Genomic DNA, 16,258 nt, shown 5'->3' with positions numbered 1-16,258 from the left:
TATTGCACTTACCATACCTGGTCAAGTTGACATTTTCAGTACAATCTCTAATGTCACTAAGAGAGGTGTCAAAGGTTTGACGTCATGGCATTTTTATCATTTGGTTTATGTTGTAGCTATTTGGAGGTCAACTGCATGTAGATGTTCTTGAGTTACAGTCTGTCAACTGTTCAAAGTAATAATCCAGGAAAGTAGTGATCACAGTGGTAGATTGAATGTAAAAGAGAAGTTAATGAGTGAACTACAGAATATGTATGCTGCAAGAACAATGTCATTCTTCTCTCTGACAAGGACATACATCCCTGCACAACTTTTCATGTGTACTCATCAGCCCAGCAACAAGGTTTTCACAGGTTTTTGCATATGATTACAACCAATTCTCTATGTGTCTCTCTATCATCACAGTGGGAAATGGCAGCTTCACACAGTGCCTTCCTTCACAAACCCACACTGCTAAAGAGGAAGAGAGCAAACCATGACCACTCAACTTTGACAAACAAGTGACCTAATGTGAAATTCCTCAGCCTTTTAATTTCATTCCCTGTGCATTGTAAAAAGTCAAACTTAACCAATTGCTTAATTAGCGTTATAATGCAAGTTGAGTGGACTTAAAAAGGACAAGAATTTGAGCCAATGTGTTAGTCTTTAGTCAAGACACTCTGGTTGAAGTCAGTTGAATTTGAACAAGCTTGTTGAGCAAAATGCAAAATACAAAATTAATGTTTGCTCAAAACAACTCAAAACCACACCAATCATCATTATCAACATTCCAGCATGATCTTTTGCAGGTTGATTTTCAGAATGGTTTGTTTCAATACCTGTGTATTTGTTTGTACTATGACTGGTTGATTAATATTATGCTACACAAAAATAGATAACAAAAAATTTTCTAAACTAATCCAATTTGTTAGTTGGACTTATTTCACACATTACTGATATGTTTGTTCCAGTTTCTATGATTTAGGCAGTCTCAATAATCGATCTTCCCTACCAAGGCAGTCATTCTGAATGCAGGTTGCGTGGTGAACTGGAAAGTTTAAATATTGATTATCCTAACTTTGGTGGATTCAAATCAGAAATAACAATCACCATTGCAGCAGCTATGAATTGAGACTTTGCCTCGAACCAGGAGTTTCAGACCAGTGTGTTAGGGTGTACGCCCTCAGGGGCTTTATGATATATGTAATGTGTTGTCATAATGAGTTTAATTTAAAGATCACTTATCCATTTAGACATTCACTTGGTGAAGGCTACAGTACAGAAAAAACTTATACAACAATCATACAATCAAGGGCACTCAAGGTTTAGCAAATAATTATTTTTGATTCTCTGAAGAACATATTTTTTAGAATGAACTGAATTCATCTGGTTATTGGGACAGACATGAATGCCTTTTGGACATGCGGACAAATCAAATAAGACATCTACAATCAACACGCAACCAAGGCTCTCCAAGCGTATACTCTCTGATTACAACCTCATTGATGCCTGGCAGCACATAATCCTAACGCAAAAGAGTACCATCAACCTCAACTAATCAAGTCAACTAGAATCTACAAAATGTTTCTTTATCTGAAAATAGAAATTCGACATATGAGCTTGTCTGATCATCACGCTTACTGCCTATTACACATTTCAGAATCTTCTAATGTAACTAGGCGCTCAAAGAAATGCATAAGGACTTATGATATACAGTTATATTGAGAATCAACAAAGGGAGAAGGAAATAAAAGAAAGAAAATAGTGTAGGTTGTCTGATGAAATTAAACAGCACATCTCAGCAAATCTACAAGAATATACACGTGTTATGATGCAAGATGCGGAGGGCTTTATATCTATGAAAGGCCCAGCTTATGACCACATCCTCCAGGGTGTCTTCTGGGCCTCCAAATGTGGTCTTGTCATACAGAGTCTGTGGCTACATGTGACAGACAACCAAGAAGAAACTGTTTCAGCATCAAGAAAGGTATAGACTATTCTCAAAGTAGACTACATACTATTCCATTCAATCACAGACATTTTACCATTATGACCATTTATGTCTTACCTTGTTCAATCTGGGATAACCAGATCATTGACAGTTTCATAGATGGATATTGTGTTTACCTGACTGTTTGATCTKGTCTGGAATCAAAATACAGCCCATTACAATACAATACATACAGCTTCACACATTCAGATACATAATAATGACAATGCGTACTTACATCTCTACTTCTTGTGTTGTCCATAACATCAGCATATATTGCGTCAGTTAGATCTGCTGGGTTTTATAAGACCAAAATATCAACCAATCAGAAACATTTTATACAGGATATCAACAAATACCCAGGTAGTAATGAGGGGTCTCACTCTTTTTCTAATTTCCAGAAAATCCCCCCCAAAATCATATCAGCTGAAGAATACTTCTAGAACCAACAGAAATGTCACCTTAAGTACAGTAGAGGCCCCTAAGCTGTACATACCTGTGTTACTTTGGCCCCTGCAGTAGCACACTGCCACAGCTACAGTGAGGATCAGCAACACAGCGCCTCCCCCTGATACTCCGATGTAGATGGTATACCACAGCAGTCCTGTTACATATTCTACAACACACATGATTAGACTATACAATATGATAAAGACTAAATGGCTCTATATCATATACATCCAATGTAATCACATGCATTACATATTATATTTGACAACATAAGCGTATAAGCACACAGAAAAGTGTATAGAAGGGATTTTTTATGATATCTAGGTACCTGGGGTGGTTGTGTCATTACTACACTTTACTGTTGCAGAGGCAGTTTTCCAACTGACCAGGTTGGAGGCGTTGCACTTTACACTGATGTTTCTCTCTGCTGGTGAGAGAGAGAAGTCAATCTGCTGGGCGTCCCCGTAGATCTCATTGTCTCTCTCCCAGGTGTAGGTAATGTTGGGGTAGCAGGACACGTTGCACACCAGCCGTATCGTACAGGAGTGGTTGGCCAATAGCTTGATGTCTGTCTGGATCGCCACCTTGGATATAGRCTCTGACCAACCAGGAGAGAGATCGAGACCACCAGGAGAAAGACTTGAAAATGTTATGGATATTTAACAAAGCATGGTGAGTAAGGTCAGTATAAAAGCACAAAATCTATGTTATAGTTTAAAGATCTTTAGCCATGRTTWTGGATATTAATAAGAATGATAWCAAAACAGGATGCAAAAATGGTGATAACAGCCTACCGTGGACCTTCAGAGTGATGGTYTTACTGTCAATCTGACCTTTGTCCCCTTCRCCTGTAAGTAGAAAATCCCCTGAGTCTTGCAGTGTCAGTTCTCTGACTGTTAAACTGAAGATTTTGGTGTTCATCTTTAGTCTCCCCTCAAACTGGGATCCAGGTGAATATATAACTTCTGAGTTGAATTCTGCAATATCCTTTCCCATATACTTCCACACCAAGGATTTCAAATGTCCATTCTCTAAGCCTGCCAGCAGCTCCACGGAGTCCCCCACTCTCTTGTTGATGATCAGAGGAACACCCACACCTGAAACACACAAATGCACATGTTATTCTGACATCAATCAATGGTTGCACACTATATTACAATGATCTTATTGCTGTGTAATTATTCATGTGGTACGATGTAGCAAGTGTTGTAATTACTTATTGTTACACTGTAATACTTGTTACAGTGTGCCTACATGAATAATTACACAATAATAAACTGCAATGCAGAGTCTTACCTAATCAATAATGTATTTGGTTTTATATTGCACATTTCCAGGTTTCATTTATGCTGTATGTGGCACTTCACATATTTTCACATTATATCTTTACATATCTGAGTGTTTGGGTCCTTTTTTACTTCATTGAAGTCCACTCCTCCCCCACATTCAGTAGAACAGGATGAGATGACAGGAAAGAGAAGTGGGGGTGGATCTGATAACCCCTCCTCAGCTCACAAGTACAAATACCACTGTGTTTACTGTGTAATTATTCATCAGAAATACATCATATACTGCATGGGCAACATTATAATTACATATCAGTCTGAAGAAATGTTTTATAAACCATTATAAAACTAATGTCAGTCATGAATTAATTAAAAAACACAGTTACAGTTCATTTAAGTATTTAAGACAGAACTGCAGTTATCCTAGTCCTGCAATGTATCATATTATGTAATAGAAACAATAATTTGATACAGTCCCATATCGCCTTAAATGTWATGAATGACAGCCATTAGGCACAGGGTCTTAAGATCTGTTACGTTCTAGAAGCACTGCAACAGCTGCTGTCCCAACAGCAMCATCGGCACTCATTCAAAACTGCAGAGTCAGTACATCATGTTATGTTCCTGAATATAGGTATTATGTAGGTGTTATCAAACAGTAATAAAGCAAATGTTTCGAGATATCCAACCAATCACTGACGACCAGATATGTACAGTCAACACACAACATGTAAAAACCAACAATGAAGTTAGAGAAAGCTGATGGTTTTCCTTACTTTATTATGCAAGCAAGCACATGCAATAGATCCTGTTTGGGGATGATTCTACACTCTTGGTTTCACATTAGAATAAGGAGACAGTTGAAAAGACCCTAAGCAGCCAACTGACTAAAGTCAGTAAGTGGTTATCCATTTAGGCAAACAGAATGTATCCTGTTTGGTTCCAAACACAAAGTGAACAACTCTTCCAACTTCTCGGTCAAGTTTAATGGTGTAGCGGTGAAGGAAAAATGCTCTGTTACATTCATTGGGATGTGAACTGGACCAACACATGACATGTGAACTTGTGGCTCTGAAGGCCATTGGGCATGTTCACTCCAGGACAAAGTTCTTGGCAAGGGTAGCCAAGTTCCTGGATAGAGAGACWATGAGGACCCTGGCAACATCTCTGATACAGGGCCACTATGACTATGATTGTATCTCATGGTTCAGTGGCATAACAAAAAATCTGAAGGACAAACTTCCAACGGCCCAAAACAAACTAAAGTGCCAGTTTCCAGTTGATCTGGTGGTGGTACAGATTAAACTGTTGATGGTTTTTAAAGTGATACATGACCTTGCCCCCAATTACCTGTCGAGTTATTTTTATTTCTTAGAGACTCTCATAGCATCACACCAGAGCCAGTGTTGCCAATATGAGACCACAGCTCTATAGGAGCATGGCTGGATAAAGCTCTTTCCTTAACACTGGTGCAGAGGAATGGAATGGTGTACCAAACCATATAAAATCTTTTAATACGCTAGGGAGTTTTAAGATATACCTTAAGACATGGTTTATGTGCAAAATGCTTCTATTTTATTCCTTTTACGGGTTCCTCTCTATTCATGAGATGTATTTGAGATGTATTTTGTTTTCATGTTATCTTGTGTACACTGTATTTTTGTTTTATTGTATATTCAAGAGGACAACAATGGGGATACGTTTTTAAACTTGTTTGTGTCATCCTCGTTGATGGTTGTACTGTGTTTAAAATGTTGAAATAAATAAGAATAGTTACAGAACTTACCATAGTGGAGGTTGGAGAGTAGGAGAAGTAGTATTCCCTGTTTGGAGAGGCAGGAGATGTGACCACCAGACATCTCTTTAAGGCGTTGGCTGTTTCCTCTGGCTGTATGTCCTTGTCTTTCACAGTCACTGATGGCTAGCAGTTGACTATCCAAAACACACAGAGAAGAAAGAGCAGAGACTTCCTTTTGATGAAGGCTGCTGTTCTATAAAATAATTCCTGTATGTTAGCTGAAAAAGAAGTCACATTCTACCCCTTCACTCAGCTTGAGAGTTAGAATTAGAGGCGTGGGTGTGTTTGGGGTCTGTCACTGTGTTGATCAGTCTGATGGTGGTGGTTTTGGAGCATGTGTTTCCTAGCTGCTGCTGGTTGTGTGGTTCATGGTCATGGTGTTTCACAGACACCGGTAGCTTTGTTACTTTATGAGCAGAMCACTCAATGTTGCAGAGAAAGAGAAAGGAGGGAGATAGACGGCTCGGGGGAAGAAAGAGAAAGACAGAGAGCGAGATTGAGACAGAGACCATAGAAAGGAAAAAAAGACGAGAGAGAGAGGGGAGAGAGGGGGGTGGGGGGGGTAGAGAGAGAGAGAAGAGCAAAAATGTCATAACACTGTCTGTGCAGTTTCATCTGCTTCATATGCCTGCAGAAGTGTTTGCATGACTTCTTCTGCATGCTCATAGTCAGTGTGACTGAGGGACATGAAACACCTGCCAACTTTTCGGAAGGTAATGGGTCCAGGTTACTGATAGAGGCCCCCTTCTACGTTTCATATAACAGCTTGTGGTTATGTCACTTCCTGTGACTGTTTCTCAGGAGCAGTGACAATGACCTGGCTGCCGGCTGTCTTGTCTGACCACTTAGACATTAAACACATAGACACAGAAACCCCCTAACTGGAACAGTGACCTTCCAGACCATGCAGGGACACTGAAAATATCAGTCAGAGTCATACACCACTAATGTCATTAATCGTTAGACCCTGTCTGTAGGATGACAGGTAATATGGAGAACTGGTAGTCATTCGTACGTGTTACTAGCTCTCAGAACTCCTGCAGAGTATATGACATCATAAATTGAGAAGAACTGTTCTTTTCAGGCACACTCTCCCCAAAAGTCATTCTGAAAAACTCAACGGGTCTTCAGCTGATGGGGTACGGCTTTTGAACTTTGCTCACAGGGCATTTAGTTATATTTCTCAAGATCAATGGGTATATATAATTAAGTCCAAAATGTATGTAGAAATAGCAGATTGCCCTTTAACTCACACATTGTGGAGAGTGAGATCATTACTAGGCTTAAAGGAGTTTTGACCAAATTAGGTTGTTTGGAAAAGTTGATGATGATGATGATGACAATATCTATTTACTGTAAGAAAGCACTCATACCATCTGGGGGATAAAAAATTGTTTATTAAAAAAGCACAATGCAAAGATACTGTAAAAGTACAGGCCATTAGACGAAAACATGAATACTACTTTTTGGGAAATTCATATACAAATATGTTATTCTATCATCTGAATGAATCAACAATAAAACTCAATACACAATACAAAGCAGATACAAATGCAGTAGCTGCAGATAAGATGCATCATCATTGCACCACATAGTAAAAAAAAAAAAGCTTTTACAGTGAAACACAATTAAACCATGCTTAAATACAATAAAATAAGTAAATAAAATAAGTAAGAACGCCTTAATGTACAAGCTGTTATTGCGTGTGTGTTTGTGCATGTGTGTGTTTGCTTGTGTGTGTTGAGCATACAAAATCCATGTTCCGGGTTCCTCCTCCTCCTCTGATGGTGTGTCCATCCATCCCTCCGTCTCTCCCTCCTTCCATCCTTCCATCCCTCCGTCCTACCATCCCTCCGTCCCTCCATCCTTCCATCCCTCCATCCCTCCATCCTTCTATCCCTCCAACCCTGACCCCCTCAAGGACCTGCAACATATCACCACACAAAGTTGTTCAGGACATGCAGTCAAATAAACTCTTAAGAAGTAAACAAAGAGACATACTTTAAATAGATACAGTATACTTTGAAATCAGATAATTAGATACATATTAGTATCATATTAATTATCAATAGCACATGGCTATTAGTCTTACCTGGGGCTGTGCCTGGCTTCAATTGAGAATAGACCGAATTATGCCTCAGGTGGGGTTGATGTTTCTGTAAGGAGTGAGGATAAAACATCAGAATAATATAACAGTTATATACAGAATATTATGCAGCTAGTTGAATATGGGGTCAGAGGTGTGAGGTTATGATAGGGGGAATATGGAAGGAGGGATGTCCAGTCTTACATTTACATTTTACATTTAAGTCATTTAGCAGACGCTCTTATCCAGAGCGACTTACAAATTGGTGCATTCACCTTATGATATCCAGTGGAACAACCACTTTACAATAGTGCATCTAACTCTTTTAAGGGGGAGGGGGGGTTAGGAGGATTACTTTATCCTATCCTAGGTATTCCTTAAAGAGGTGGGGTTTCAGGTGTCTCCGGAAGGTGGTGATTGACTCCGCTGACTGGCGTCGTGAGGAGTTTGTTCACCATTGGGGTTGCCAGAGCAGCGAACAGTTTGACTGGGCTGAGGGGAACTGTACTTCTCAGAGGTAGGGAGGCGAGCAGGCCAAGTCAGAGGTGAGACGCAGTGCCCTTGTTTGGGTTAGGGCCTGATCAGAGCCTGAAGGTACGGAGGTGCCGTTCCCCACAGCTCCGTAGGCAAGCACCATGGTCTTGTAGCGGATGCGAGCTTCAAACTGGGAAGCCAGTGGAGAGAGCGGAGGAGCGGGGTGACGTGAGAGAACTTGGGAAGGTTGAACACCAGACGGGCTCGGCGTTCTGGATGAGTTGTAGGGTTTAATGGCACAGGCAGGGAGCCCAGCCACAGCGAGTTGCAGTAATCCAGACGGGAGATGACAAGTGCCTGGTTAGGACTGCGCCGCTTCCTGTGTGAGGCAGGGTCGTACTCTGCGATGTTGTAGAGAATGAACCTGCAGGGACGGGTCACCGTCCTACCTTTCTTCTTCTTGGCTTTGGCCTTCTGTTTAAGGTCAACATCAGCATAGGTCACATCAACAGGTTCAGTTGCTGCTGAAAAATGACATTTCCAGTCAACAAATTAAGGAATTAGCTTATTCTGCATTTGTTTTAAACTCCAAATCACGCATTTAGATTTCACTGACTGCCAACCTGTAGAATGGGTCTCACCTGTGGTCTTCTCTGTCTGGACCTCAGAATAGACTGGATTTTCTTTTGGATCAGCTGTCATTTCTGAGGAGGAGGAGGGGAGGAGAGAATTTGTATGTTTTTATTAAATTTGATGAGTAAAAAACACCGCAACTCTTGTATGAATTTATGTGACAGTTGAGAGTTACTTTCTTTTTCTTGTCCAACTCTTTGAGTTGAATCTGGGCGTACATCATCTCCCTTGGTCCAGCAGTAGCAGCACCAGCATCTGAAATATACAGGTAATAAACTCATATCTCTACTTAGTGTTAGTATGCTAGTAATATTAAACATATGTAGAACAACAGCAACAACAACTCTATACTGTATTCATGCTAATTTAACATACAGGTAGCCTAGAGGTTAGTAATCGAAAGGTTGCTGGATCGAATCCCCGAGCTGACAAGGTAAAAATCTGTAATTCTGCAACTGAGCAAGGCAGTTAACCCACTGTTCCCCAGGCGCCGAGAAGTCGATGTCAATTAAGGCAGCCCCCCCCCCCCGCACCTCTCTGATTCAGAGGGGTTGGGTTAAATGCAGAAGACACATTTCATTTGAAGGTATTCAGTTGTACAACTGACTAGGTATCCCCCTTTTCCTTTCCCAGTACCATTGTCATTACTGTCTGAGGGCGTGATTGTATCATAGATGTTAGCGCACCTGTTGGTCAAAGAAGAGATATTAATTGGTTGGTTTTCCCTCAGCTTGCCTAGGGACATAGAGTACGGTAATGTGTATATAAAGTGAATGGTGAAAAAGTCGTATGTGAAGTTACAGAGAGGAGAGTGACAGTGGTCTGGGCTGAGAGACTGACCATGCTTCAGACGTGTATACCCAGCATCAGGAGCCTGGCCCTGGGTAGATCCTTGGTCCTGTTGGGGGTCCAGGTTGGTGCTTGGGCTGGGGGGGCCTACAGGGAGAGAGATACTCGTGAAACACAGATTCTATTTTAATGTATGAAAAGTTGAAAGACAGGTGTACTCACCAGAATATTCTGTTGCAACAAGAACCTGTAATGAGAAATGCATAATATTATACTGTATCAATTCGTTACTGTTTTAAACTTTTGTTATTAGAATTTTTTCTCCTAAACATGAACTAAAAAGATAAATGTGAATTGATAAAAGTCTCACCTCCGGCATTTTTATATCGACACAGCAGTACCAGGAGAATGGCCAGTAGAACACCAGCAACAACCAGGCCCACAACCACTCCTACTAGGACTGATGTAGAGGGTCCAGGAGTTACGCCTGGAGAGAGAACATCAAATCACTATCAGGTTCTGAGGTTGTTGTAAGAAAATAAATAAAGTAGTGGACAAAGTGATTATAGAGACGTGTTCTGACGTGTTCAGTGGGGTCTGACAGTGGCTGGAGGTATACATGGTACAAAGACAAAAAAAAGAAAGAAGGGACCTTGTCTGGCAGACACACTACAACAGGAGCCACCTTCACCATCAGTAGAGCTGCTGAGTCTGACCAGGGTCTCTACTGGTGTCAGGGAGAGATCCAGTCCAGATCCATATCATCAATCATCAGTGATCCTGTCACTATCACTGTGAAAGGTGAGTTACTTTTTGTGTTTTTTATTTAAAAAATCGACACTATTTATATTGAGTCAATCATGTAGATGTGGTCTGGGTGTCAGTATTAATGGTCAGACTCAGCAGCTCTACTGATGGTGAAGGTGGCTCCTGTTGTAGTGTGTCTGCCAGACAAGGTCACTACTTTGTTAGTGTTGTCTTTGTACCATGTATACCTCCAGCCACTGTCAGACCCCACTGAACACGTCAGAGTTACTGTCTCTCCATTGTATGCAGGGTTTGGATTTACGGTCAGTGTAGTTTCAGGAAGAGCTAAGAAAACAGAGAGCAGAATATCAAAACATCTGGATACATGCTTGGTCGTTTATAATAATTTAGCTGTTGCAGTTATGTTTTGATTAAAGTTTATTTTAAATAGGGGTATGTTGACTCGATTCAGTTAGAATTTACAGTCTATACAGTATATTTAGATTTACCCTCATTTGCTCAAAATTCAGAATTTTCCAGACAGTGATTGAAAATTAATAGTGAGCTCACCAGTGACGCTAATGTGGAGAGATGAGCTGAGATATGAATTTTGGGGCCATCTCGTCCTTGTCCCCTGACACTGGTACTGACCAGCCTGATCAGAGAGAGAGATAGTGGTGGTTTTACTGGTCTGACTGGAAAGCCGTTCTTTATTTATTAACCAGCGGCTATTAATTATTTATTAACCATTTAAATTTGTCTGTATATGTGATGTGTATCAGGGCTATTGTTCATGTACTATATTGTGCTTGTGTGTGTGTGTGTGTGTGTGTGTGTGTGGTGTGTGGTTTGTTTGTGTGCGTTTGTGTGTGTATATTGTTTGTGTTTGTCTATTGTTTATTTTCATAATTTCTTTTCTTTTTTTCACTTGATATTCTTTTTGTAATTTATTTTTATATACATGATATTTTACTTTTTGGGTGGTATTTTCTAAAAACTGCATTGTTGGTTAAGGGCTTGTAAGTAAAGTGTAGAGTGTAGAGTGTGGGACACATGTACAACATGTGTGAAGAAACCAACATGGGGAGAGAAAGGTTACAGGGGAAAGCAGTTACAGACTTCACCCTTAGTTGGTATGCTATGATAAACATCTGGGGTTTCTTATCGCCCCCTTCAGGGACAGGCCTGTAACTACTCCACATTCTTGTGGATCACAATGTCGAAACTTATCAATCAAATGTATTTATAAATCCCTTTGACATCAGCAGATGTCACAAAGTGCTATACAGAAACCCAAACTAAAACACCAAACAGCAAGCAATGCAGATGTAGAAGCACGATGGCTAGGAAAAACTCTAGAGAGGAACCAGTCTCTGAGGGGTGGCCAGTCCTCTTCTGGCTGTGCTGGGTGGAAATTATAAGAGTACATGGCCTTTAAGGCCAGATTGTGCAAGATGACGAGTTTCTCTTACAACTGGCCTATCTGGGTGATGTTTTTTCTCGCCTGAATGATCTGATTCTAGGATTACAGGGACTCTCCACAACTATTTTCAATGTGCATGACAAAATTGAGCCTATGATTAAGAAGTTGGAGCTCTTCTCTGTCTGCATTAACAAGGAAAACACACAGGTCTTTCCATCATTGTATGATTTTTTGTGTGCAAATAAACTCAAGCTTACGGACAGTGTCAAATGTGATATAGCGAAGCACCTGAGTGAGTTGGGTGCACAATTACGAAGGTACTTTCCCAAAACAGATGACACAAACAGCTGGATTCGTTATCCCTTTCATGCCCTGCCTCCAGTCCACTTATTGATATCTGAACAAGAGAGCCTCATTGAAATTGCAACAAGCGGTTCTGTGAAATTGTATTTAATCAGAAGCCACTGCAAGAATTCTGGATTTGGATGCTCTCAGAGTATCCTGCCTTGGCAAATCGCGCTGTTAAGACACTGATGCCCTTTGCAACCACGTACCTATGTGAGAGTGGATTCTCGGCCCTTATTAGCATGAAAACTAAATATAGCCACAGATTGTGTGTGGAAAATGATTTAAGACTGAGACTCTCTCCAATACAACCCAACATTATGTGCATCCTTTCAAGCAGACCCTTTTCAATAACCTGTGGTGAGTTATTCACAATTTTCGATGAACAAATAAGGTTTTATTTGTAAGATGGTTAAATAAAGTGCAAAATTATTGATTATTATTATATTATTATTTGTTCCATTGTCCTATAAGAGCTCTTTATCACATCCCATGAGCCGGGTTTTGACTAAAGCTCACACTCATTCTTATGTTTAATAAATGTATCGTATAGTGTGTGTGGCAGGCTTACAATGTTGGCAAAAAACAGCATTTGAGAGTGCTCTGGCCCTGGTGCTAGAGGGGGTATGCAGCTGGAGTTTGAATGTTTGAAGGGGTACGGGAATATAAAAAGTTTGGGAACCACTGGTGTAGACCAATTAGGGTTTCCAATCGCTCCAAAAGAAGGTGGTGATCGATGATGTCAAAAACAGCACTAAGGTCTAGGAGCACGAGGACAGATGCAGAGCCTTGGTCTGACACCATTAAAATGTAATTTACCACCTTCACGAGTGCAGTCTCAGTGCTATGATGGGGTCTAAAACCAGACTGAAGCATTTTGTATACATTATATTTCTTCAAGTAGGCATTGAGTTGCGCAACTGCTTTTTCTAAAATGTTTGAGTGGAATGGGAGATTCGATATAGGCTGATAGTTTTTTACGTTTTCAGGGTCAAGGTTTGGCTTTTTCAAGGGAGGCTTTATCACTGCCACTTTTAGTGAGTTTTGTGCACATCCGATGGATAGGGCACCATTTATTATGTTCAACATAGGAGGGCCTAGCACGGGAAGTAGCTCTTTCAGTAGTTCAGCTGGAATAGGGTCCAGTATGCAGCTTGAGGGTTTATGGGCCATGACTATTTTATGAAATGTGTCAAGAGAAAGGATTAAAAATCTTGATTGTCTGTAACAGCCGTCTGAAGAAGAAGGAGTGGACCAAAGTGCAGCGTGGTAAGTGTTCATGATTTATTAATAAAACTGAACACTAAATAACAAAACAACAACGAGAACGAACGAAACCGAAACAGTTCTGTCAAGTGCAGAAACACAAATCAGAAAACTACCCACAAAACACAGGTGGGAAAAGGCTACCTAAGTATGGTTCTCAATCAGAGACAACGATAGACAGCTGCCTCTGATTAAGAACCCCCCCGGCCAAAACCAAAGAAATACAAAACATAGAAAATAAAACATAGAATGCCCACCAAAATCACACCCTGACCAAACCAAAATAGAGACATAAAAAGATCTCTACGGTCAGAGCGTGACAGTACCCCCCCCCCCCAAAGGTGTGGACTCCAGCCGCAAAACCTGAACCCATAGGGGAGAGTCTGGGTGAGCATTTCTCCGTGGTGGCGGCTCTGGTGAGGGACGTAGACCCTCGCCGCCGACCCTGGACTAGGGACCCTCGTAGCGGGGGCCGGACTGGGCACCCTTGTAGCGGGGGCCGGACTATTCACCCTTGTAGCGCCCCCGGACTGGGCACCCTTGTTGGAAGCTCCGGACTGAAGGGCGCCTCTGGAAGCTCCGGACTGAAGGGCGCCTCTGGAAGCTCCGGACTGAAGGGCGCCTCTGGAAACTCCGGACTGAAGGGCGCCTCTGGAAGCTCCGGACTGAAGGGCGCCTCTGGAAGCTCCGGACAGGAGGGAGACTCTGGCAGCTCCGGACAGGAGGCAGGCACAGGACTCACCGGGCTGGGGTGACACACAGGAGATCTGGCTCTGTGAGCAGGCACAGGACTCACCAGGCTGGGGAGACATCCAGGAGGCGTCTTCCTTGGCCGAGGCACCGGATACACTGGGCAGTGGAGGCGCACTGGCGGTCTCGAGCGCAGAGCTGGCCCCACCCGTTCTGGCTGGATGCCAGCTTCCACCCGGCTGGCACCGAGCACACCAGCCTGTGAATGCTCCGCCTCGACACCGTGAGCATCACCCCATAGCACGGGGCCTGACCAGTCCCATGCTCGCCACGGTAAGCACAGGGAGTTGGCTCAGGTCTACTACCGGACTCTGCCACACTCCCCGTGTGCCCCCACCTCCCAAACATATTTTGGGGCTGCCTCTCGGGCTTCCTTGCCAGCCGTTTTCGTGTCGCCAATTCCATTCTCCGGTATCACTCGTCGCACTGTTCTAGAGAATCCCAGGCGGGCTCCGGCACTCTCCCTGGGTTGACCGACCACCTCTCTATCTCCTCCCAGGTTGTCTCGTACTCCAGATAGCACTGCTCACCTGTCCAGGAGTCCCTTTCACCACGCTGCTTGGTCCTTTGGTGGTGGGTTGTCCTGTAACGGCCGTCTGAAGAAGAAGGAGTGGACCAAAGCGCAGCGGGGTAAGTCTTCATGATTTATTAATAAAACTGAATAACACTAAATAACAAAACAACAACGAGAACGAACAAAACCGAAACAGTTCTGTCAGGTGCAGAAACACAAAACAGAAAACAACTACCCACAAAACACAGGTGGGAAAAGGCTACCTAAGTATGGTTCTCAATCAGAGACAACGATAGACAGCTGCCTCTGATTGAGAACCACACCCGGCCAAAACCAAAGAAATACAAAACATAGAAAATGAACATAGAATGCCCACCCAAATCACACCCTGACCAAACCAAAATAGAGACATAAAAAGATCTCTACGGTCAGGGCATGACATTGTCTCTATTGATCCTAGGTCCTGGCAGTTCTGTGCAGACTCAGGACAACTGAGCTTTGGAGAAATACGCAGATTCAAAGAGTCCGTAATTTGCTTTCTGATGATCATCATCTTTTCATCGAAGAAGTTCATTAACCTCTTGAGAATACAGGGGGTGCTGTTTCAACGTTGACATTTTGCGTCTCCAAATTAAACTGCCTCCTACTCAATTCTTGATCGTACAATATGCATATTATTATTACTATTGGAAAGAAAACAATCAGTAGTTTCTAAAACCGTTTAAATTATGTCTGTGGGTGGAACAGAACTCCTTTTACAGCGAAAATCCTGACATGACTTGCGATGGTCTGAGAATTATACTCTGATCTGKGCTCAGTTTTAAAGTCTGTGTATATGCCATGGCTGGAAMTGAACTGCACCCGCCTTCCCCTGAATGTCAGTAACCAATGAGAAGTGGAATGGGCTCTCTGCGTAGCTGTCCGAGGTTATAAAGCCAKGTGGAACGAGRGKACCTTCCTTTTTCTCCTTCGTCAGGACGCAAGGACAGAGCTCAGGATGAAATTTTGGAACGCTCAGTTATCGACCTTAGATGTATCCSTCTGTAATTTAATTAAATATAGGTGATGGAAACATCATAACGTAGTTATTTTAAACCGAGTTATATCAGTTTATGCGAGTATATTGTTATTTTCGGCATTTYCTTAGTATKCTATTATCAGGGTTAGACGATGTCTGTTCCACATGGCTGTTGTTAGCTGCTACATACGAAGTTGAAGACGATGTTTTACAAGCAAGAAACGATTCTTCTGGACAATGGACACATTGACCAAGATACTGATGGAAGCTCGTCCAAAAGTAGGAACTATTTATTATGTTATTCCGTATTTATGTGGAAAAATGTAATMGTGTTCGGTCRCCATTTTTAAAGGCACTGGTCTGGYTGCAACGCACACTATATGTCTAGTAACGTTAATTTWAAAAATCTAACACAGCGTTTGCATTAAGAACTAATTTATCTTTCAATTGGTGTCCAACTTATATTTTTTAGTCAAGTTTATGAATAGTTTTTTTATTATAGTAGGCGCTAATCCAAGATGGCGCCGGGAGGAATGCATGCAATGTTTTGATAGATTACATCAATTTATGCTGCTAAATATGCACATTTTCGAACAAAAGCTATATGCATTGTGTAATATGATGTTACAGGACTGTCATCTGAAGAATTCTGAGAAGGTTAGTGAAAAAATTTATATATTTTGGTGATGATAACGTTATAGCTCCCTTTG

At 41.7% G+C, this 16,258-nt stretch overlaps 1 protein-coding gene and 1 long non-coding RNA gene across 2 annotated transcripts in view; both read right to left on the bottom strand.

Annotated features, from left to right (window-relative positions):
* Window positions 1-1,822: 1,822 nt before the first annotated feature.
* Window positions 1,823-5,915, bottom strand: LOC112077322 (uncharacterized). Its single transcript, XR_011478108.1, has 5 exons — window positions 5,492-5,915; window positions 2,748-3,516; window positions 2,466-2,585; window positions 2,048-2,263; window positions 1,823-1,918 (listed from the first exon to the last, which is right to left on the bottom strand). It is a non-coding gene; the product is annotated as an uncharacterized lncRNA (long non-coding RNA).
* A 2,846-nt stretch (window positions 5,916-8,761) lies between these two features.
* LOC112067789 (Fc receptor-like protein 5) overlaps window positions 8,762-16,258 on the bottom strand; it is a 43,166-nt gene continuing 35,669 nt past the window's right edge. Inside the window, exons 12-15 of the mRNA XM_070441642.1 lie at window positions 9,856-9,972; window positions 9,537-9,632; window positions 8,872-8,951; window positions 8,762-8,767 (exon numbers count right to left, since the gene is read on the bottom strand). Coding sequence (XP_070297743.1) covers window positions 8,762-8,767; window positions 8,872-8,951; window positions 9,537-9,632; window positions 9,856-9,972 — 299 coding nt within the window. The remainder of the gene's footprint in view (window positions 8,768-8,871; window positions 8,952-9,536; window positions 9,633-9,855; window positions 9,973-16,258) is intronic.

This window comes from Salvelinus sp. IW2-2015, unplaced genomic scaffold, assembly GCF_002910315.2.
Source record: "Salvelinus sp. IW2-2015 unplaced genomic scaffold, ASM291031v2 Un_scaffold4457, whole genome shotgun sequence".
NCBI lineage: Eukaryota > Metazoa > Chordata > Actinopteri > Salmoniformes > Salmonidae > Salvelinus > Salvelinus sp. IW2-2015.
Note: the sequence above shows the minus strand (reverse complement) of the source record. Positions and strands in the feature narration are given on the sequence as shown.